Source organism: Phyllostomus discolor, chromosome 5, assembly GCF_004126475.2.
Source record: "Phyllostomus discolor isolate MPI-MPIP mPhyDis1 chromosome 5, mPhyDis1.pri.v3, whole genome shotgun sequence".
Lineage (NCBI taxonomy): Eukaryota > Metazoa > Chordata > Mammalia > Chiroptera > Phyllostomidae > Phyllostomus > Phyllostomus discolor.
In genome coordinates this window covers 146,251,867-146,275,824 of record NC_040907.2, presented here as the reverse complement: position 1 = coordinate 146,275,824, position 23,958 = coordinate 146,251,867, and the positions used below count along the sequence as shown (strand labels likewise).

Genomic DNA, 23,958 nt, shown 5'->3' with positions numbered 1-23,958 from the left:
ATAAAAGAATACTTAAGTGCATTTCAAAAATAACATAGCTTTTAACATGCTAAAAAGCAAAGACAGTGTGATACTGGCAAAAGAACAGATATATACATTAATAGACTAGAACTGAGAGTCCAGAAACAATACTATGTGTCTATGGTCAACTGATTTTCAACAAGACTGCCAAGACAATTCAATGGGTTAAGAGTAGTTTTTATCAACAAAGGTGCTGGGGCGATAAAATAACGACCTCACGACATACACAAGAACAACTCAAAATGGGCTATAAATCTAAAAGTAAGAGCTAAAAACTCTTACACCCTTAAAACACAGGGGTAAATAGTTGTGACACTGGATTAGGTGAGGTTTTTTTAGATATGACCCCAACAGCACAAGTGATGTTAAAAAAATTGGATTTCATGAAAACTAACAACTTTTGTATTTCAAGGATACTATCAAGAAACTAAAAAGACAACCAAACCACCAACTGGAAGAACATATTTGCAAATCAAATACCTGATATGGAACTTGTATACAAAATATATAAAGAAATCTTACAACTCAATAATCAAAGAACAAATATCCCACTTTGAAAACACATAAAGGATCTGAATAGACAGTTCTCAAAAAAAGATATACAAATGGTCAATAAACACATGAAAACATATTCAACATCATTAGTCATTAGGAAAATGCAAATCAAAAGTACAATGAGATATCACTTTACACTGACTAGTATGGGTATAATCAAAGTCATTTAATAACAAGTTCTGGCAAAGACGTGGAGAAATCAGGTCTCTCATACATTGCTGTTCAGAATGTAAAATAATGGGCCCGTTTGGAAAATAAACTGGCAGTTCCTTATAAAGCTAAACATAGTTAGCAGGATATCCCGCAGTTTTATTCCAGGTATATAACCAAGAGAAATAAAAACATACATTCACACAAAAACCTGTATATGGATTTTCATCAAAGCATTTTCATTATAGGCTGAAAAGTGGAAACAACCCAAATGTCCATCAACTGATGAGCAGAGAAATAAGATATGGTATTATCCATACAGTAGATCCATATCCATTAATGGAATATTATTTGGCAATAAAAAGAAATGAAATAATGAGACATACCATGATATGAAAGAACCTTGAAAATATTATTTTAAGTAAAAGAAACCAGTTACACATTTATATAAAATGTTCAGAACAGGCAATTCTATAGACAGAAACTAGATTACTGGTTGCCTAGGACTGGGTATAGAAGGAGGAGTGATGAAAAGTGACTGCTAAAGGGCAGGAGGATTCTTTTGGGGAGATAAAAATGTTTTAAAACTAGATTGCAGTGATAGTGGCACATATCTATGAATATAATTAAAAAATCATTGAATTGTATGCTTTACATGGGTGAACCGTATTGTATATAAATTACATTTGAATAAAGCTGTTTAAAAAACAAAACTAAAAGGTAACAGGAAAACACTGAAGGCAGAGAAAAGAGGATAAAGAGTAAGAAGGTGCTAAAGATAAACTTTGCCTCTTTTGTAATTATTTGATGGCAGCCAGTATGCTGGGGTCTCAGTTGTAAAGATCAGAACTCACTTGAAAGTCTGGAAACCCTTTTTCAGTTCAGCACAGATTAGTCTTGTTCACTGTTTCCAGTTTCAGCTCATTCAGTCCCCCTCTCTCCCCTTGGGATCAGAAGAAATGGGTATGCTTCTTTATCCCACACCTTACACATGAGTATAATATTGCCTAATATGCATTGTTCTCCATTCTGAGAACATGGAGCCTGTAGATGTCAACTCACTGTCTCCATCTACATCTTTGGATATAGAGCAGAGAACATATCGGGAAGAGACTCACTGTTAGCCCTTATAGTAAGAACCACATAGTATATATTTATACAATATATATCAACAAAGGGCTTTGAAATTCTACTCATAGGAATCAGGGAGGGACAAATGAGAATGAAAAAAGGAAGAGAGGTATCTTGGGACTTCCAATGTCTGGGCTATCATATTGCTCCCCTATCCTATTCTCTACTCTTCCCTTCCTCAAAAAACTCTTGTTTTTACTTTGCATCCCAGAAAATCAAACACACAGAATCTGCTGCTTACAATCATACAGGCATACTTCTACAAGCCCAGAGTTCAGTGAAAGTACAACTATTGCTTAGGGAAAGAACATAGACTAGGATTATGAAAACTCTGATTCACCAAAGCAGAAAGCCTCCACTTTCAAAAAGCTGATAACTAACAATGTAATGACAACTAGCTTCTCATATATTTCAGTCATTGCCCATGAGTACTCATCCATTTGAAGACTGCCGACTATGATATAATTACTAGCTGTTAAGAACAAGTTAGACCACTAACGAACTAGATTAACAACTTAGTTCATTAACAAATCAGGTCAGATTCAAATTTGTGCCACAGGTAAAAGATTTTATGTTGTGTCAAAGCCCTTCAACAATTAAACTTGATGCAAAAAAATGTGTATATATATATATGTATATATATGTATACACACACATATATATCTTGCGACAAAATTAATTACAAAAGAATAGTAAAACTTTTTAAATTTTTGGAGAAATGTTAAGACATTTAATGAAATTTGAAAACCACAAGCTGTCACTAAAATAAAATAAGACAATTTCTGTCTTTACTTTTATGTTCCTATCCATGAACACATTCCCATAATTGTATTATATGAAACGAAAAAAAAAAAAAAAAAAAAGAGTTCTTACTTTAGATAAGAGATTGTTTAATTCATGGGGATGAAGCTTTACCACTTCTCCAAGTTGCTGTGCAGCAGCTTTTCTTGTAACTGGGGTAGTGCCAGTATCCAGTAAGATAAAAAGACGGTCAAGCCTAAAATAACAAAAATATAATGGTTATTCTGAAATGTGTTTTCTTATATGTATAATGTGAATCAATAAATGTACTGAGCATCTCTGAACAAAGATCTATGCTGGATTGCAGGAGAATCTCTACTCCCAAGCAACTTGTATGAGGGTTGAGTGAGTGGGTAAGGCAAATACACAAATAAGTAGAATACACAATACAGTAAGATACATGTCAGAAAATACATACTAAGTGGTTTTTTTTTTTATTCATCCATTTTTAGAGAGGGAAGGGAGGGAGAAAGAGAGAGAGAGAGAAACATCAATGTATGGTTGCTGGGGGCTGTGGCCTGCAACCCAGGCATGTGCCCTGACTGGGAATCGAACCTGCGACACTTTGGTTCGCAGCCCGCGCTCAATCCACTGAGCTATGCCAGCCAGGGCTCAGAAAATACATACTAAATGTTTTAAGGAGTGGGACCAAAGAAAGCAAATAGTATATTGACCTCATAAAACAAATGGTGTATGAGATGGACCACAGTGGTAGAATAAGAATTTAATACTGGTGGAGATAAGGTGACAAAAGGGAAAGGGGGAGAACCACCTGGAAGGAGGAATAACAACATAGCAATAAGAAAAGGAGGACTACACTTAGGAAAATGACTAAAAGGTTGGTTGAGTGTAATTCAGGGTACATTTAAGAGGACAGTGGGAGATACAGCTACAGAAGTAACTAGAGCCTTTTGTGGGTGGCAGAGAACTGAGAGAAAAAGCTATCAAGGCCACAGGCACACTTCAAGAGTACAATGTGGCAGGGCACTGCCTGCCCACCTCCAAGTGCTGCATACTGCCCTTCTGCCACATGTACATCTTTCCACCTAACCATGTCGTCGCCAAGTCTCGCTTCTGGTACTTCGTATCTCAAATGAAGAAGATAAAGAAATCTTCAGGGAAAATTATCTACTGTGGGCAGGTGTTTGAAAAATCCTCCCTTAGGGGAAGAACTTTGGCATCTGGCTGCGCTACGATTCCCACAGTGGCAGCCAAAACATGTACTGGGAGTACCAGGACCTGACACCACAGACACCATCAACTAGTGCTACCAAGACATGCGGGTCTGCATCCACTCAATTCAGATCATGAAAGTGGACTGCAACCAGCAAGTGCCCTCAGCCAGCAGTCAAGCAGTTCCACAACCCCAAGATCAAGTTTCCACTACCCCATTGGGTCCTTCATTGCCAGCACCAGCCACACTTTATCAAGACACCCAACACCTTCTTTTAGATGCAGGGCCCTCCAGTCCTCTGGAATGCCCAAATAAACTCTTTGGAAAAACAAACAAAGTAGCTAGAGTCCTAATGTGAAGAACTTTGAATGTATAAACCATGAAGGTCTTGGGTTAAGAAAATGACGGAACTGGAGCTATGTTTTAGAAAGACTAATCTGACAGCAGTGTGAAGCATGAAATAAAATGGAAGGAAACTTTTAGAGAATTTAACTAAAAGTACAGACCTGAACTATAATCATGGCAAGAATACTAAAAAGAAGTTGGGAGAAATGCTGCAGAAGTAAATCACACGTGGTATAGTAAATGAAATGTTAAGGAAATAAAAAGATTCTGAGACTATGAATCTTAGAAAATGAAGGTGTCGTTAAAAGAAACAGGAAGAACAAGTGAGGAAATGTTATAAGATGACAAGTTTACTAGTGGTAGGGACAGCATAGCAAAGAGAGACCAAAAAGGATAGTTGGAATAGAGGTCTGAAATTCAGAAGAAAGTTGAGATGAAAGGTACATAGGTGTATGAGTCATCTGTATAGAAGTGACAGATATGGCAATAAATAAAATCTCCTAGGAAAGAGTTTGTAAAGACATATAACATAATGTTACAAATTCCAGAGCCATGACACCACAGTTCAAATCCCACCAACGAATAAAGTTTGAAATAAAATTACAATGCCTTAAATATGGAATAAGTGGGGGAAATGGAAAACTGTGTTACTTTGTTTTGGGCACACAGGGAAATCCTAAGGTTTTAAAAAGAAAAAGTCACAAGTAACTACCACAGCCGTCCACCTATCATACAGGTCTAGCCCTCTTGTCTCACTAATCAAGCTTAATGAGGTAAAGTGGATGCTACAAGTAATGAAAAGAAGATGGTTTCATATATGGAATATGTACTTTAAACAAAATAGAGGGTAACAAAAGGCAAAGTTACACTGACTGTTCCGAATCTTATACAAGGAGAGATTTAGTGAATACACCTTCACATTTTATCTAATGAAGAAGAGAAGGCAAGCAAGGTTCCAGAGCTAATCATGAGCATTAAGTATTAATACACTGTAAAGAAGCTCATATTTTACTTCTGGAATTCTTTTTCTTTCATAAAGAGCTAAAAAATTACAAAACAAAGCTCTGAAAGCCTTTCATAAGATAAACCTCTGAGGGGGCAAATGAAATGGGCAGGTTTTTTTGTTTTTTCTTTTTTAGTGTAGTATTTCAAATTAGCCAGTCATTAAGAAGTAAAAAATCATTATAACTGGTAAGAAATATAACTAAAATAGATTTTTTTGTCAAGAAGGCTAAGGGTACAATGAAAACTTCAATTGCTTCAGAATAAACACCAAAATACAAGATACAAACTTTATAGTTAAGGGTATGTAAAAGAAGGGCATATTATCAAGAAAAATAGTTGAGCACTGGCCGAGTGGCTCAGTTAGTTGGAGTGTCGTCCTATACACCAAAGGGTTGCAGGTTTAATCCTCAGTAAGGGCACATACCTAGGTTGTGGGTTCAATGTTTCTCACTTTCTCTCTCTCTAAAAGCAATAAACGTATCCTTGAGTGAGGATTAAAAAATAAATAATTTTTAAAAAGGAAAAAATATTTGAGGCAATTAAAGCCAGTAACATAAGACAAAAAGAAGCAGTACAACACAATATTTACTTCCAATATACTGAATGGCACACAGAGTGATTAAAAGGAAATTAATTTTTATAAGACATGTAAAAATTAACTTACTTTATACATACACTATGCATAGATACATCCCCCCTTATTCATTTAATGCTAGCTAAGTATTTGTCTTTACCCATTCATTCATCAGTTTTTCTACAGGATTTGATGAACAGTGACTCAGAGAGATAATAGGCTAAAAGAAAGGGGAAAAATTTTTTTTCTGACAGTTGGTGTTCTTAAAAATTTCCAAAACTAAGTCAGACCCCAAATCCCATCCTCAGAAAATGATTTCTCACACCCATCCCATATTTTCATCTTTAAAAATGACTGTAATGTTAAAGATTATAAAAACCCTCGCCAAACTAACAAATATTTGCATACTGCTACGAGCACGTGAGTTTGAATGCCTATGCTCAATGAAATTTGTGAAAAAACAATTTAAATATCTGTAAGTTACTTTCTGTACGCATCAAGAAAAACACTCATTTAAATCTTTTATATTCTGTGGCAGGCAAAATTATCCCAAATTAAGTAAGTTTTACTATAAAGAATATATAAGTCTTAGGTCAAATTTATGCTACAGTTGACTTATAATTGTATGTGCAGCATGTACTCATGTATTCCTTACAACAATATGGGCTTCTTTTATATGTGTACAGTTCATATAGATCTGGCACTTTCCTGTAAGAATAGTTGTAAAATGGAAAACTAGACTGGAACTTAGAAGACCTTTAGAGGTCCTACCTCTGTCACTTATTAGAGGACTTAGGGAAGCTCACTTTGTTTAACCTCTTTTTTGGAGATAAAACTAGATAATTTAGATAATTTAGCTGTCTTTTATAGCTTCATATCATTGCAATATTTTTTGTACTTTTTTCCCCTTACATAATATGTTTTTCGTATCTTTGACTTATTTGATGTCAACTTCCTTAGAGCTCTGCAAAGATTTTAACCACTTTGTAATTCCTTTTCCATATGGAGTTTCTGCTTTTTGTGACCAAAAGCAAAGCTGGCCACAAAATGAATACTCTAAGGAAGTGACAATAATAACTTGTTAATAAATCCATGTGTAAAAAGTTAAAAGAAAAGAGTTTTCAAAATTTTCCCCAATCATTTCCACACTTCTGGACCCCCAATTACACCATTCCCTATTCCTTAGAAAAGGAACACACTACTTCGCTAAGTACCGAGATTTCCAGGTTACAGTACACAAATGACCTCAGGTTCTCTCCTGACTACCTCTAAAGATTGGTCTTTATACTTACCCTCTTTCTATTTCAGATGAATAGAGTGTCCCCACTCTTCAAGACTTAGATATTGTCCCACTGTTTTTTTGACACCATCCCCTTCTATCCTCACTCAATTATCTTTTCTACAATACCTCAAACCACTGCCTTATTAACCCATTCTTTTCTGTCTTCAAATATGCAGAGGTCTGTCTCTAATCAGAAAATAAATTCCCTGATCTCCATCTCCTAGAACACTTTCTTCTTACTGCCAAGTATCTTGAACCAGTGTTTAGAATCACCTCTTTCACTTCCTCACCATACACAATTTAATCCATGAGTCAAGTTCCTAATCCTTTTCCATTACTGAAATAGCACATCTGAAAGTCACCAATTAACCTGCAAGACCCAAATCCAATTTTCTTATAAATCCAATTTTGACTCTTCTAATACATCTGATATCAGCAAATACTCTGTTCTTAAAATTCTTTCCTTCTCAAATTTTCACATTTTATTACCCCCGTTCTACTCTGCACTCAATTCTTTCCTTGGTTTCCTTACTCTTAACACTCTTAATATGAACATTCTCCCAGATTTCATCCTTGGCTGCTTACCTCTCTCCAGTTTCTCCCTTAGGAAACTGTATGATTTGTTAAAACTATAACACAGTACAAATAATCCCTGATCTGTCCCTTTGGAAGCTCTGGTGTCACACAACTGCCTGGTGAGCATAACCAGATCCTAATGTGATTTTATTGCGATTTACTTCCTAAAGTACCCTTTGATCAAATTATCACCTTACCCTAAACTTTTAATGGCTCACCCTTATCATCTCTCAGATAGCAATCAAAAGTAAAAAAGTATCTCCCAAACATGGACCTTTTGGTGTTCATAACTTTGTCCATACTGTTTCCTCCACTTGGAATGTCTTGGTTCAATTCTTCAGCTAGCTCCCATCCATAAAGATTTAAAGTCCTTTACTCTCCTGAAACCACCTCAAACTATTACTTCCTCTTCTGAACTCCACACAAATTCTCATCTTAGATGGCCACTTTGGTATTTATTATGCTTTGTTTTATGGCACCTCTTATACTGATTGTCACATGATGCCTTATGCTTATTAGGCTTCACCTCCTCCAGTGATTCTTTTTGTCTCCCACAACCCTTTGCACACTATTTAAATATAGTTGAGTAGCTACTGTTTACTATAATTAAAACTACGGATAAAGAAAAGTTCAAATTTCTTGGGGACAAACTTAAGCACCATTTTTACTCTTCCTCCAAAAGAGTGCTATATTGTAATTTCTTTGCTTCCTTTGAGAAACATCGTTCATCTACAACAGATGTATTATATAAAAACGAGTTATGATGGCCCTGGCTGGCACAGCTCAGTGGATTGAGCGCGGGCTGGGAACCACAGTGTCCCAGGTTCGATTCCCAGCCAGGGTACATGCCTGGGTTGCAGGCCATAACCCCCAGCAACCAACACATTCATGTTTCTCTCTCTCTCTTTCTCTCTCTCCCTCCCTTCCTTCCCTCTCTAAAAATAAATAAATAAATAAAATATTTTTTTTAAAAAGCTTTAAAAAAAAAAACGAGTTATGAAAACAGAACTGCTGGTAAGGTAATGTTTCAGTTAGTGAAAAGAGCAGCATAGCAAGACTTCAGCATTCTAAGCATCAAGGCAGTTAGTTATCTGCTCCAAAGAGCAAGCTGAAAGAGACCATGTGGTAGGCACTGTATTCCTTCAATAGTTGCCACACTTCCTAAACTTTCCTTTAGTTCCCTGTTACCTAGCTTCATTAGAACCACACATCTGCCCAAAGACCTTCAATGCCTCTCTAACCCAATGCTGATCTGTCTCACAGAAACATAGTTCTTCTTGCCTCTCCTTTCTGCAAAGCCTTTTATCTCGGTGCCACATCATGTCACCTGTGCTCCTCCACTAGCCAACTCTCCTAAGGGTAGCAGATCAACTCACTCTTTCATACAGTTCGGGCTTGTTTATTCTCACATCTTCCACCTTGGTGGTAACCAAACACTCCACCCTGAATAGAGGAATGGGGACACAAGAATGCTTGCTTGGTCCTCTTGACTCAAAGCCCCTTTTGGAGTTCTCCATTCATCTCTCCAGGACAAAAGATTCAATATCACACAAAAGGAAGAACGAAGAGATGCACAGGCCAGGATCTGACAAGAGGGCAGTCTGACTTGTTAACCCAGGGTAGTCAGCTATAGGGAAAGCAGAGTAAGCATCAGGGTCTGGCCACAATGGAAAATGCTGGTGTAGTAAACTGGTAGGAAATGGGCAAAGGCTTGAGACTGGGTCAGTATTGTGTTGGAGGCAGACAAGGTCCTTGGTGAGGGAGAGTCCTAAAGAAAGCTAGGTGGTCAGAAGAAAAAGTAAGTTAAAAGATGGGCTGTTTGAGGGAACACAGTACTTACCATAATATTTCTTTCAGCTAAACCTTCTCTTGCAGAAAAGCTAATAGGAAAAAAATGTCATTCTTCATTCTCTGAAGAATAGACAGATGGAGAAGAGGTAACAGATGTCAACTGAATGTAAGGCACCAAAGACTACAGGAGAATAATTTAAATAAAACATAAGGTAATTATATTTGACAATGTTCACTCCTTATGAATCTACTGATGATAAGAAACCTGGACCATTTTCAATTTGGATTTTAATTCAGAGAAATCACTACACAAGACATGATTCATGTTTTGTTTACCAACTTGTGATTTTGGCCAACTACTCTAAAGACCGCCTGGAAAAGGAAAGAGTACAGAACATTTGCAGAGGTTATACGGGAAGCTGCAATTTAACCCCTCTTCTCTTCAGCTCTTTGTATTATGATAATTCATAAAGACATAAAAAGAAAAGGAAAGAAATGATGCAGGGGTGGGCAAAAAGATTTACAGTTGTAATACAAATAAATAATAAATAATATAAGAATAAACTCTGTGTTTTGCATACTCATAACTCTAAACTACTTTTGCCCACCCCATATGTATTCTGAACTATGCCCTAGATGACTACTTCATCGTGGACAGGTATATGTTGCATTTCCACTCCTAAGCCTTTTGATGAAAGAAAAAAGGTATACAATATAACTTCCTCAGTCTACTTCCAATCTCAATATTCTCAGAGTAAATTTAATCTCTGAAAATTTGTGGAGGGTCAACCAACAGAATACATCACAAGAAAGGCTTTGTAACCTTAACTAAAAGAGAATGGTCAGTCAAGTTTGTCCATTTTGTATTTTTTACATTTAGCAAAACTACATTAAAATTTAAAACAAACTATTTGAACTTTTACTTTTCTGTGTTATATATGGAATAAGTATCTGGTATGAACACTGTTGTAAGTCTCACAGATTATCATTAAGCAAGAGAGTTATGTTCAAAAGAAAACTTCCAAGAAATTCCCTATACTGGTGTTTTAAAATGCAAATCTTTTAGTTCACACTGTGGGTAATTTGAAACTGTGTTAATGCTATATTCTTGAAACAAGAAAGTAGATTAAGATACCACATAGAACACAAGGATGAATATGCAAATGTGAAACCACACCAAAGTCAGGGGCATGCCAGGTACATGCTAGATAAATTTTATTTCCCCCACCCCCACACTAGAACATAAACTCCAAGGGAATGGGGACTCCATTTTTGTTCTGTGCTGTATCTCCAGCACCTAGAACATTAGAAAGCATTCTTGTTAAATAAATGCTAAAAGAAAATATATATACACAACCAAGTTGTATTATCTCCTTCAGAACATTTTCACCTAATCTCTACCCCAATCTATCAGCCCACTGCCTTTTGCATGACTCTATCTCAAAGATAAAATCTGGGTTCTTCAGTTGAAATGTCTGTGGGGTTTTTATTTTTAAAAATGTATTTAATTTTTGCATCTTCAGGCCATTTTTTTGTTTTAAATATTTTATTGTTTATGCTATTACAGTTGTCCCACTTTTTCCTCCTTCTCTCCCCTCTACCCAGCCTACCCACTTCCATAATCAGTCCTCTCACCATTGGCCATGCCCAAAAATATTTGTAGTTTTAAAACTTCATACAAAATTATATACTTTAAAATGGTAAATTTTGTTATGTGCATTTTATCACATTAAAAAAAAAACCTTCATACAAGTACTTTGATTAATAAACCAAAGATACAGGAAAGAATTTACCATAAGGAGTGAAATGAAAAAGCTTCTATAACGCCTCCTCTACCTTTCCTGGCTTTTTTGTACCTAAATTTGTTCAAGTATGAAATATGTGATATACAGTCATCCCGCAGTATCAAGGGAGATTGGTTCCAGGACACCCCTACCCTACCCTCCTTGGATACCAAAATCTGCGGATGTTCAAATCCCTTATATAAAAAGGCACAGTATTTGCATATGCCCTACATTTATCCTCCTATATACAGCAGGTCCTCAAATAACATCATTTTGTTCAAGGTTGTTTCATTATAATGTTGATGAAATGATGAGATGCCACAGGAACTTAACTGTTGTTTATATCAATTAGTGTTTGATAAAATAGTTTCATTATAAGTTGTTTCCCTTACAGTCTCAGGACCTATCAACAATGTTAAGTGAGGACTCAATGTACGTTAAATCATCTCTAGATTCTTATACCAAAGACAAAGCAAATGCTATGTGGTTATTATCCTGTATTGTTTAGGGAATGACAAGAGTCTGTACATTTTGAGTACAGATGCAACCACTGCAGGCCTAACTACACAGAACACATCAACATCACTTTTTCCCAAAAAATATTTTTGATCCACAGTTGAACCCAGATGCAGAACCTGCAGATATGGACCACCCACTGTATGAAATCTACAATAATCCCTTCTGTCAATCCTATAATGACTTGAAATTAGCAGTAAAAGAGGAATAGGACTAGCAAACAGAAGAAATATGCTGTCCTACAGATCATGAAGATTTTAGCATTTTCCCTGTCATTATTAGGAAGGATCCACTAAAACTTCCCCCACATCAAGAGGCTTCCTTTTATTTCACAGAACATACCTGTTGCAACAACGTTTCTCTGAAGTATCAGCAGTGCAGAGAGACGGAGAGAATTAACAAAACAGAGCAAAGTTCTGTTAATGTGTAGCAATTTGTTTCTTCCATAACAGGGTATGTTCTGATTTTTTTCCTGAATCTTTTCTAAAGACTCCATCACTTTCAAATGCAAAGTTATATGTCATAGGTGTAAGGTATGGTTTCTAAGTGGTCAAATCATAATTAATGTCTAGACATTTTAAACATGCACCTTTATAGCTTGGATCACTGAGGAAAAATTCTCTGAATTTAATTTTTTTTCTACATGATCAAGGAAAAACCATGTTCATATTAGCTCGTCAATGTAAAACAACAGTCAACTAACACAACTGTGGCATAAACAGGCAAAGGTTATAAAAACAACAACAACAACAACAACAACAACAACAAAAACTCCTTTAAAAAATCTGTATTAAGCCCTGGCTGGCATAGCTCAGTGGATTGAGCATGGGCTGAGAACCAAAGCATCACAGGTTCGATTCCCAGTCAGGGCACATGCCTGGGTTGCAGGCCACCACCCCCAGCAACCACACATTGATGTTTCTCTCTCTCTCTCTACCTCCCTTCCCCTCTCTAAAAATAAATTAATAAAATCTTTTTTAAAAATCTGATTTTTAAAAAAAATTTTTAAAAATCTGTATTAAGCCATGGAACCTAATAATGTTACAGATTCACCATCCTCTGTAATGAGCATAATACCCCTTAACAATTCTTCTAAGGCTGCCTTTACTGTTGACAGACCAATCCCAACTAGTTAGGTGACAGATGACACTGGGAGAAAGGCTCACAAAACAAAACAGCTGCATTCAAGGATTTAACAATTGTCATGTCAATTGTTTGCAAACATTGAAAGCTATAATGATACTAATTCATCTTTTTGCTCAAGTTGGTTTTGTAGGAGCAAATCAAGTAGCTAGTGAGTAAGCTTAGCTGACTTTCCAGCATTCACATTTAAAGGGCAACATTGTTCTCTATTCCTACATTTGTATACTCTCTCTTTTACTAAGGGTCTAAAGGAATTATACATTCTTCAATACTTCACTGCATTTTATGGAGAACTTCAAATGCTATAATTGTGCATGCATTGCTGAAGGGAGCACAAAATGCTATCATTGTGTTTGCAGTTTTGAAGTCACAAAGTTTGTGGTGGGTTTTTTTTTTCCCCCCGGGGGGGCGGGGGGCAAGATTTAACTCACACATGCATCAAGAGTTGACCATGCATTCCATAATTTGCTACTTACAATTCAAAGTGTAGTAAAACTATAGGCTTTTACAAAACTATAACAGGGTCTAAAAAATTTGGTCATTCAAAATGCAGGGTTACATTATAGCCAATTTGCATTTTAAAATGCCACACTATCACAGAATTGTACAATTATAAACTTTTAAAACTAGTTCTAATATCTACTATGTTTTTAAAGTTATAAGCCTGGCCAATATTCAGAGCTATAGTGAAAGCTTTTCTTCAGAGGAAAAAAAAAACTGTAGCTAAACTCAGAAGCACTCATTTAAAAGCACTGGAAATATTCTACTACACATAAATTACAGTAAATCATAAGAGAGATTAAAACAAGAAATAAAATCACCCATGTAAAAAAAAAATTGTATTGAGCTCCTACTAGAAGCCAGCCACTCTGCTGGGATAGAAAGAGTAGACACATTCCCTACTCTCACAGAGTTTATGTTAATTCAAGCAGGGGAGAGAACAATGAAACAATCAACTACAAAATATGATAAATGTTATGATTGACAGAAGAACACATTGGTACAAATCCCTCAGAGGAAATAAAGCCAGAAAAGGCTTCCTGAACAAACTATTGTATAGGCTGACCAAGGGTATAAGGTTGGATTTACCCAGACTTTTGGAGAGGGGTGGGGTACTACACAAGAAAGAAGTGTTCCAGAGATAAAGATTAAGGGGTGAGAACACAAATTTGGAAAAGGGGAAGAGAGAGAGAGATGCATAGACCTTGACACAAGATGAAGCTAAAAAGGTGAAGCAGGAACCAGATCACAAAGGATCTGGTAAGACATGTTTAAGAAATTTGGACTTAATCCAATGCATTAAGAAGAAAAATGACCACATTAAAATTCATACATTGGCAAATAATATGGTGGAAGTGATGAATAAATTAGAAAGATGCTATGGGAGGCAAGATCAAGTGGCTGCTTTTACATGTGTCTTGGATTAGAGATGACAGTGTTATGAAGCAGGATTGTGGTGACTGGTATGGGGGGTGGGGGGAGTTTCCCTGACCAGACACAGATTAGAAAGGTAGAACTGACAGGATTGGGTTTGGTGACTTGCTGGGAGGCAAAGAGGGAGGGAGAAGTCAAATATTATTCCCAGATTTTTGAACCTGGCAATTGAGGGAATAATGGTACCACCTTACTTTTCCTTTCTGTTGGAAATATTTACAAGGTCCTAAAAATATTAGAAAGACTCTTTTTGATTATATGCATTGATATAAACTGAGTACAAATATTTCAGATTTAATTCTGGCAAATATGACTTTTATCTCCTGAACTATCTTCCATCTATTCTGCATAAAATAATATTAAAATGAGTTTGTATTCCACAAGCATACACGAACTGGTGAAAAAGAGTAGTTAGGAATGAAACGTACTTAGTGCATGGAGGTCAGTTTAAAATTCAAGTATGCTATTCAGAGTGAATCCACAAATGAAAAAGGCAAGAACTGACAGTACCCTCAAAATACAAGAGTCTCAAAAGTGTTTCTTTGAACCTATTATATTACTAAAATATGCACAGGAGTAGCTCCTTCACAAAACTATGAAAGGCTTTTTAAAAAGTATAATTTAACAGAATTTTGGCAAGGTGAATAATAAAGAACCTACAGGGCAAGGGCAGGGGAGGGAAGCACTACCCTTTCAAATCCAATGTCAAGAAGGAAAGGCAGTACCTTAAGAAATCTATTCATTCATTCAGAAATTCAGGTGCCCCCAACTTCTGTAAATAGATCAACATTGGACAAGCAGATCAGGCTATTTTTAAACACTTTGTTTTTTGTGTCTATAAAATTACATCCCATACTGTGAAAAGTACTTAGCTATAAGAAAGGAATTTCAAGAGCAACTCATTCCCTTAAACATTATATCACCTGATAAACAAATCTCGTATTAATGTATTTATAACATATATATTTATGTTTTTATATGGAAGGTAACAGAAGATACAACTTTCTGTATTTGCAAAATTTGAAAATACCACTGTATTCTTTCAAGACACTTTACTATATATCACAAAATAAGAATTTCTCACACTGAATGGATTCAAATAACCTATGAAATAAAAAGTAGATGCTCCATACTACAGATACCTAGCAACCCCCTTCTCCCAAATCCCATGGGCTTCTCCTACAAACTATTTCATCAGTTACCTAGGGAGTCTATGAGATGGGTGATCTTTTCTTTCTCTTGCAAAACCGATAAAGCTTGAGCACATTTTGTACTGAAGGAATGTGTTCCATTAATTATGAAAGAAGAGAACGAAAACTATTTGTTTCTGATCTATCATTTTTCCTTCAGTCTGTGGTGGAAGGACCCAAATCTCACGAAAATTCACCTCGGGAACTCTAATGAACTCCTCGGGAAATCCTTGCTATACGAGAGACTGACCCCTGCGTACAAGTACATAGATCCACTAAAATCAAACCTCTGACACAAAGTTTTCCCACCATTCTACCATATTGCAGGGAAGGAAGACTGGCCTCCTGTAGTTATCCAAACACGTTGGCTTTCCTACCGTTTTCCCAGCCTTTTCCTGTTGATGGGCAACATTGTCAGATAATTTAAGATTTTTGATATGTTTTTCACGCTTTAGTTAAAGAAAATGGTATTAATACAATAATTTGCTAAAGACTACAATGCTGACGATTGAATGCTTACTGCTACACAAAAGGAAGAATTTTACTGTGAAGTTTTTTTTTAAAAAGTCCTCAGGAAAGAACATGTCCCTAAAGCCGTAAATATAAAAGTTTAACGTAATAAGAAGGTCTCTTAGGTTATAGCACTCTAAAAGCCCCAACTTAGAGAGTTGCGACCAAGTTTCCCCGTGAAATGGAGGTTAGGGATCAGCCTTAGAGTACTAAGATACAAGAAACCCCTAAAACTGAAAGAGGGAAGAGAAACCAGACAAGAGAAACGTGAAGACAAAAACTAGCTCCATCGTGGCCGTAAGTCAATTCCACAAACACAAAGACATTTTGGACCTTTCACGAAGAGTAACCGAGCCCAAAGCCCCGCGGACTGAGGGGCTAACTCCAAACTCTGTGGAAGCAGGCGGCCGAGCCCAGTGACAACAGGAACCGCTCCCTTCCAGGAGTGGGGTCAAGGAGGGGAGACGGTGCCTTGCCTGGGCCGCCTTCCTGTCCGCTCGTCAAGAGCAAAACCCACCTGGAGACCGCCATGGCCGGGCGCCGGCGGTTCGAGGTTCCCCGCGAGCCAGGCGCCGCGCCACTGAGGCGCTAGTTTCCAGACACTAGAGCGGCGCAGGCCCAGGACGTGGGGCAGAGGGGAGCGGCCGGTGCGGCGCGGGGCGTCCCGGCACGAGCCCTGGGGCATCTGCCCCGCCGCCGACCCAAGCTCGTCCCCGCCGCCGCCCGGGAGCAGGGGTCTGACACAGCCGAAGAGGCAGTCCGCCGACCCGCACGACTTCAAACCCGGTGCCCCCAGCTCCGCTCTTTGCTGACGCAGGCGTCGGCACGCCGGACTGGGCGTCAGCGCGCCGGAAGTGACATCACTCACCGGGGCGGAGTACCGCTTCTCGGAAGAGGGCAGGTTTAGTGTGTGCCGCTTTGGCGTGGCTGCGCGCGCTTAAGGAAAAAAAGTTCCCGTCGTGATTGTGTGTAGAGGGTCGTTAGTCTTAAAACGAGGCAGGAGGAGGAAGTATGGGAATCCTTATTTTCTAGAGAAGGAAAAAAAGGCGATTTAGCCAAGGTTCCGGAAGTTCAAAAACTTGGTTTCTCATTCGTTACCACTCCATCCTCATCCCGCGGGACTGCTTCTAGCAAGCAATTACGAAGGACCTTGCGAGACTTAAGATACGGCTCACATGTGTGCCTTATTTGCCAAAAGTTCTGCATGGGTATGCGAGGGAAGATCTTTTGACAACCATTTTGCCAAGTTTGATTTCTTAATTGTTTTATGTTGTTGGTACCATCATTTTCTCAATCAGATGTGAAAACTCCCAGTATTGGGGTGGGGGGGATTTATCTAGCTATTCGGTTAATTCATTAGGCTTTTAAACTTTATCCTGTCACCTAGTGCAGGCCCTTATCACCATTAACTTGATTTTAATGAAAGTCGTCAAAAGTAATATTTCTCCACCTTCTTCAGTCGAGCCCATCTTATATGCCACTAACAGCTTCCTCTTCAAAGAAGCACTGCACTGCTTTTATTGTGTCAGTCCTCTGCTTGTAAAACTTGTAAATGGGCTTCTCATTATCTGACGAGGCTATGTCTCAACCAGAGTCTGTATTTCATCTATAAAATGAGGCTAATGAGAAGTACTATAGAAGGATATGGAAACAAAATGAGGTCATATAAGAAGATGTTACAAGAGCTTTGTAAACAACAAAGTATAAAAATATAAGAGGAAAGAAACAAATACCTGCTAAGTGGTAGGCATCTGGCATGGATTCGTAGGCTAGCTTTGTAAAGTAAGTTTTAATCTTCATCTTATAGTTAAGGAAACTAAGCCTAGAAAGTCTAAGTAATTTGCCCAAGATCCAAGCTAGTATTAATATTTACTGTTCATTCATCAAATATGCATTTGACAACTATTCTGTATCAGACATTGTGATAGGCACTATTGTTCAAATATCTTCACATTTCACAGTCTCCTCCCACCTGCATTCTCAATTTATCTCCCACCACTGAAACTAACCAGCAGGTACTATTAACTGGTTGGGACATTCATTTATTCAGCCAAAATTAAGTATCTACCACCTTGCTAAACCCTTTACTAGAAAATAGGGCTTCAGAAGGAAGCAGAACAGACAAGGTTGAACTTACATTCTAAAGGAAGGAAAAAGAGAAAAGATTATATATATAATGTTTACATGTTATGTAGAACAGAAGGATGAGATAGAGAAGGTGATTAGAGACTCTAGGTAGTTAGTGAAAAACCAAGCAGTCACTTAAGCTAAGGCCCAAATGGCAAAGGGAGCCAGCTGTGTGAAGAGCTAGGAAGCCTTCCAGGTAGAGAATACACTGAGTGTAAAAGCCAAAGAGAAGTCTGCTGTGTTAGGAGATGATTTGGGAGAGGCAGGAAGGGGCCAATATGAGGAATTGGGATTCTACTCTAAATGCAGTAAAAAGTCATAGGAGGTTTTTAAGCATATGAATAAAATGATCTGATACATGTTTTTAAAATCTTACTCTAATATCCAAGAGGTAATTAAACAGTTCTGAAAGACATTTAGAAGAAAGAGAAGAGCTGATACTATGGGTTTGTAAGGGATAGTGTAGTAACCAAATATACTGATGTCCAAGTGAATTGTCTTTAAATCATTTCTCACCACACTTAACAGCTGTGTGTTCAGGGGAGCTGTGTAACTTTTGTAAGCTTCAGTTCCTTCATCTAGGAAATGGGAATAATAACAGTAACTCATAGGGTTGCGGTGAGAATTAATTGAGATCATGAATATACTGCTTTTAACCAAATAACTGTCACAATAAACTCTAAAAGTATTATTAATTACATTGATTATTCTTTTGTTAACTACGTGACCTTAAGCAAGTGACTTAACTTCTATATCTCAATTTCCTGAGCTGTAAAATGGGGATAAAAATAGTAGTGGTCCACAACCCTTACCTGAAACCCCTGCCAGATGGTTTTCTAAATTTAAAATTCTTTCAATTTTGAAAAGCTATCCCAAATATATACCTTGTTTATGTCACAACCGAACAGCTTCAAGATTATCACCTTATAATCAAATACACTTACAATTCTGAAGCAAAATGTATTAATAGCCATACTAAGAGAAATAAACAAAAGACTGTAGATGCCTACATGCCAGTTCAGGTGAAGATTTGCTGCCAAATGAAATTTTTTAAAGTATGGTTTTTAGACCTTTTTCAATTTCAGGATTGTAAATAATGCATCATGCACCTGTACTTTTACATATATATGAAGGTACATATAAAGTTGTAAGGATTAAATAAGTTTATATGTGATACACTTAAAAATACTAAATAAATATTAACTATTTTTTACCACCAGGAAATGACTTCAAAAATCAATTGCAAAAAAAAAGAACTATTGAACTAAGAAAGTTGGACACTTGGTTCTACACATGGAGGGGAAAATCAAATTCCTACTTCATACCATATCCTAAATAAATCTCATGGATTAAAGATCTAAAAGTGAAAAAACAGAAGCCTAGAATTATTAGGACACTATATTAAAGAATATTTTAACCTTGAGTAGGAAAAGATTTATTAACGCACAAAAAAATTACCATTTAGGAAAAAACAGACAAGTTTGAACCAACTAAACTGTAAAACTTGGATAATGCAGAAGGAGAACATCCAAGAAAAGATGGAGGAAGAATGGCTTTCCAAGAGTCTCTTTTAAGAGCAGGGAAGAACTTTCACAGACACTGACAGCAAACTTCACAAAGTGTGCAGAATTGGGTCACACCCCGATAACTAAACCAACCACTGGCAGTGGGGATGGAATTATCCTTAAACCAACCAGGGGAAGAGAATGGATTCCGCTTTCCATGAGATAAGCTCTCCTGGGAGGATTGGAAAGACTTGCTTCACCTCCAGGCATCATACATCCAGGAAACAGAAGGGAAAGGGAGGAATAAGAGGCAGTGTTTGTCCCAAGAAAGCAAAAATCTTTTCATTAATTCTTAGCAGGCTTAACATCTCATTGGCCAGAACAGTCTCATGTAGCCACTATAACTATAGGGAATTCTCGGAAAATAGTGGGAAGATATATCCACTAACTATGCTTTCCTCATATACAAAAAATAATTCTGATATGAATATAAAAGTATAAATTATCCAGTAAAATTATTTAGATGTTCACATCAAAGTTATTAGATCTATAGATACATTGTTGTCTCAAGTTAAACACCAAATTAATTTTAGATGGATTAACAGAAATTTTAAAAATAAAAACTATAAAAAGTATATGCATTAAATTTTATGTATTAAATTCCAAATGAGATTTGATATGGCTGCAACTATGCCTTTCTGTAGTCAAATGGGAGGAGGGCAATTGTGAAAGGAGGGAGAAAAGGAGAACCAGCCTAATGTCCTAACCACAGCTCCATACACAGGTCTATGGTTGAAATAAGCATATGGAGGAAAGCATGCACATTCAGGTTGAGAATCTTGAAATTGAATTTTTTAAAGTCTACTTAGGTCTCCAGACTTCTTGAAAAGTTTTTGGGTATCCTCAGGGGCACATACACTCCAGTTTCAAGACCAGTGCTCTAAGGAAAAACTGTCATCCATAAGAGCTCTACAAGAGTGTTCACTGCAGCACTGTTTATCATCCAGAAAACCTAGAAATGACCTACATGTCCATCAGTAGAATGATGGGTAAATTAAATGAAATATAACATATGATGGGATAACAGCAGCAGTAGTTAAACTAAATGATCTAGATCTACATATGACAATATGGATGAAGCTCAAAACTACAAGTTGAGTAAAATAAGCAAGACAGATACAGAACAATATTTATAATATCATACAATTTCTATGAATTCTAAAAACAATATTTACAAAGAAGTATTATTTGTATTTTAAATTGTGAATTATATTCAACATACAGATAAATATAGAGAAAAAAATTCAAGCATGTACTCACTCCCAGGTTTAACAAATGTTAGTATTTTGCCATATTAGCTTCAATAAATTCTTAAGACATTGAAGGCGTAATTGAGGTCTTTTATTCCTCACTAATCCCATTTTCCTCCCTACCTTCCCAGAAATAACTATTGTTAGGAAGTTGGTGTGTATGCTTCTTGTTCATGTTACCACTTTGCTACATATATGTGCGTCTATAAATAATAAAAATATGATTCATAAGCTTGTTTTAATTAATATGTTTCCAAGATCTATCCCATGGTATGAAAATCCATAATATATTCACTTCTCTACTAATTTTTAGGTTTCTCCAATTTTTTATTATTATAAATGAAGTTGCAATGACTATACTTGACATGAGTTTTATATATGTGTGTGTGTGTATAAACAAGCACAAAGTTATTACTGTAAAATTGTAATGAAAGAATTATATATCCTACACTTACAATAAATGCTGGTTACCCCTGGTGAGAGAGGGATGCGGGGGCAGGGGTGCAAAATGGAATTCAAGGGAGGTACGGTAACAGAAGAGTTATGGGATTTTGTTTTCTTAAGAAAGTGCGGGGACTTCCGGCAAGATGGAGGAATAGGTGGATGCTCCGTACCTCCTCGCACAACCAAGATTAGAACAACAACAATTTACAGCTAGAATAACACTCAGAACTGAAAGAGGATTTATCTGAATGGAAGTCAGATAGCCAAGAAGTTGAAGTAGACCCGTACATCCAGACTGGTAGGCGGGGCCAAGACGATGAGCCAGGTGGGCGCGGGGCAGGCGCGGGGCTGACGCGGGTCAGCGGCACACAGAGGACGGGGAAAACTTGGCACGAAATCAGCGCGAAAGCCATCCAGTGCGCAGGAACACAGCGGTGGTCCCTGAGTACGCAAGCTGTGGCTGGCAGACCCAGTGAGGCAGTGATTGTGGACCAGGTCAGAGCTCGCAGCCCAGGATCCCAGAGAAGGGTCTGAGCCCAGAAGAACGAAACTACCACCATTGTTTTCTCCCCGCCCCCACATATAACGTCACAATCTAGCGACTGGGGTGCCCAGCCCAGGTGAACACCTAAGGCTCCGCCCCTCACCATAACAAGAGCGACCACACCAAAAAAAAAAAAAAAGAGAGAGAGAGAGATGGCTCAAATAGAAGAACAAATCAGTGCCCCAGAACTCATCCTTTTGAGCGACTAAGAAATAGCTAACCTATCAGATGCACAGTTCAAAACACTGGTGATCAGAAAGCTCACGGAACTGGTTGATTTGGGGTGCAAATTAGATGAAAAGATGCAGGATACCATAAAAGAGATGCAGGAAGATACACGGAAGAGAGCCGATAGTAAAGGGAAGGAAACTGGGTCTCAAAACAATACAGTGGACCAGAAGGAAGATAGAATCAACCAAGTAGGAAAGCATGATGAAATAAGAATTCAAAAAAATGAGGAGAAGCTTAAGAGCATCCAGGACATCTTTAAACATTCCAACATCCGAATTATAGGGGTACCAGAATGGGAAGGGGAAAGGCAACAAATTGAGCACGTATTTGAACAAATAATAAAGAAGAATTTCCCCAATCTGGCAAAATAAATAGTCTTCCAAGAAATACAGGAAGCTCAGAGAGCCCCAAAGAAGTTGGACTCAAGAAGAAACATACCAAGGCACATCATAATTTCATTAGCCAAGGTAAAAACGAAGGAGAGAATCCTAGAAGCAGCAAGAGATAAGGGGACAGTAACCTACAAAGGAGTTCCCATCAGACTGTCAGCTGATTTCTCAAAAGAGACCTTACAGGCAAGAAGGGGCTGGAAAGAAATATTCCAAGTCATGAAAGACAAGGACCTACATCCCAGATTGCTCTACCCAGCAAAGCTTTCATTTAGAATGGAAGGGCAGATAAAGTGCTTCTCAGATAAGGTCAAGTTAAAGGAGTTCATCATCACCAAGCCCTTATTTTATGAAATGCTAAAGGGACTTATCTAAGAAAAGAAGATAAAGAAAAAAAACACGTATAGTAAAAGGACAGCAAACTCACAATTATTAACAACCACACCTAAAGCAAAACCAAAAGAAACTAAGCAAACAACTAGAACAGGAACAGAACCACAGAAATGGAGGTCACATGGAGGGTTAGCAACAGGGGGGTGGAAGGAGGAGAGAGGGGGAAAAGGTATGGAGAATAAGTAGCATAGAATGTAGGTTGAAAATAGATAGGGGAGGGCAAGAATAGTACAGGAAATGTAGAAGCTAAAGAACTCATAAGTATGACACATGGACATGAACTAAAGGGAGGGGAATGTGGGTGGGAGAGGGAGTACAGGGTGGAGGGGAGAGAAGGGGGGAAATGGGACAAATGTAATAGCATAATCAATAAAATATATTTAAAAAAGAAAGTGTGGGACACAAATATGACAAGCTATTAATATACATTAAGTCAGTGGTAGGAATATAATTTTTAAAATAGTGTTTGTTCTTTTCTATTTTCAACATATATTATGAACTTTTCAAAAATACAGAAAAGTTGAAAAAACTTATGAGTGAATGCTCATATATCTACCACCTAAATTCTACAGTTAATTTTTTACTATATTAGTTTTTTCATGTATCTGCTTCTCATTTCCCTCTAATCCTATCATCCTTTTAAAATACATTTAAAAATAAGTTGCAGCCCTGGCTGCTGTGGCTCAGTGGATTGAGTGCCAGCCTACAAACCAAAGAGTCACTGGTTCAATTCCCAGTCCAGGCACATGCCTGGTTTGTGGGCCAGGTCCCCAGTATGGGTATGTGAGAGGCAAGCACACATCGATATTTCTCCTCCTCTCTTTCTCCCTCCCTTCCCCTCTGTCTAAAAATAAAATCAATAAAATCTTTAAAAGAATAAAAAAAGAAAATAAAAATAAGTTGCAAACCTCATCTCTTTCACCCCTACACACTTTAGCATGAATATAATTAACTTGGGTTTAATAATCATTTACACATATGACTTCTTTTACAGGTAAAATCTTAAGTGTAACCCAAACCTCTACCAAGATGT

General features: G+C 37.4%; 1 protein-coding gene and 1 pseudogene across 1 annotated transcript in view; one reads left to right on the top strand and one right to left on the bottom strand.

The window, feature by feature from the left end:
- BTAF1 (B-TFIID TATA-box binding protein associated factor 1) overlaps positions 1 to 16,757 on the bottom strand; it is a 113,923-nt gene extending 97,166 nt beyond the window's left edge. The window contains exons 1-2 of the mRNA XM_028513543.2: positions 16,500 to 16,757; positions 2,731 to 2,854 (exon numbers count right to left, since the gene is read on the bottom strand). Of these exons, the coding sequence (XP_028369344.1) occupies positions 2,731 to 2,854; positions 16,500 to 16,513 (138 nt within the window). The 5' untranslated portion in view covers positions 16,514 to 16,757. The remainder of the gene's footprint in view (positions 1 to 2,730; positions 2,855 to 16,499) is intronic.
- Positions 3,560 to 5,328, top strand: LOC118500862 (annotated as a pseudogene).
- Positions 16,758 to 23,958: the final 7,201 nt, after the last annotated feature.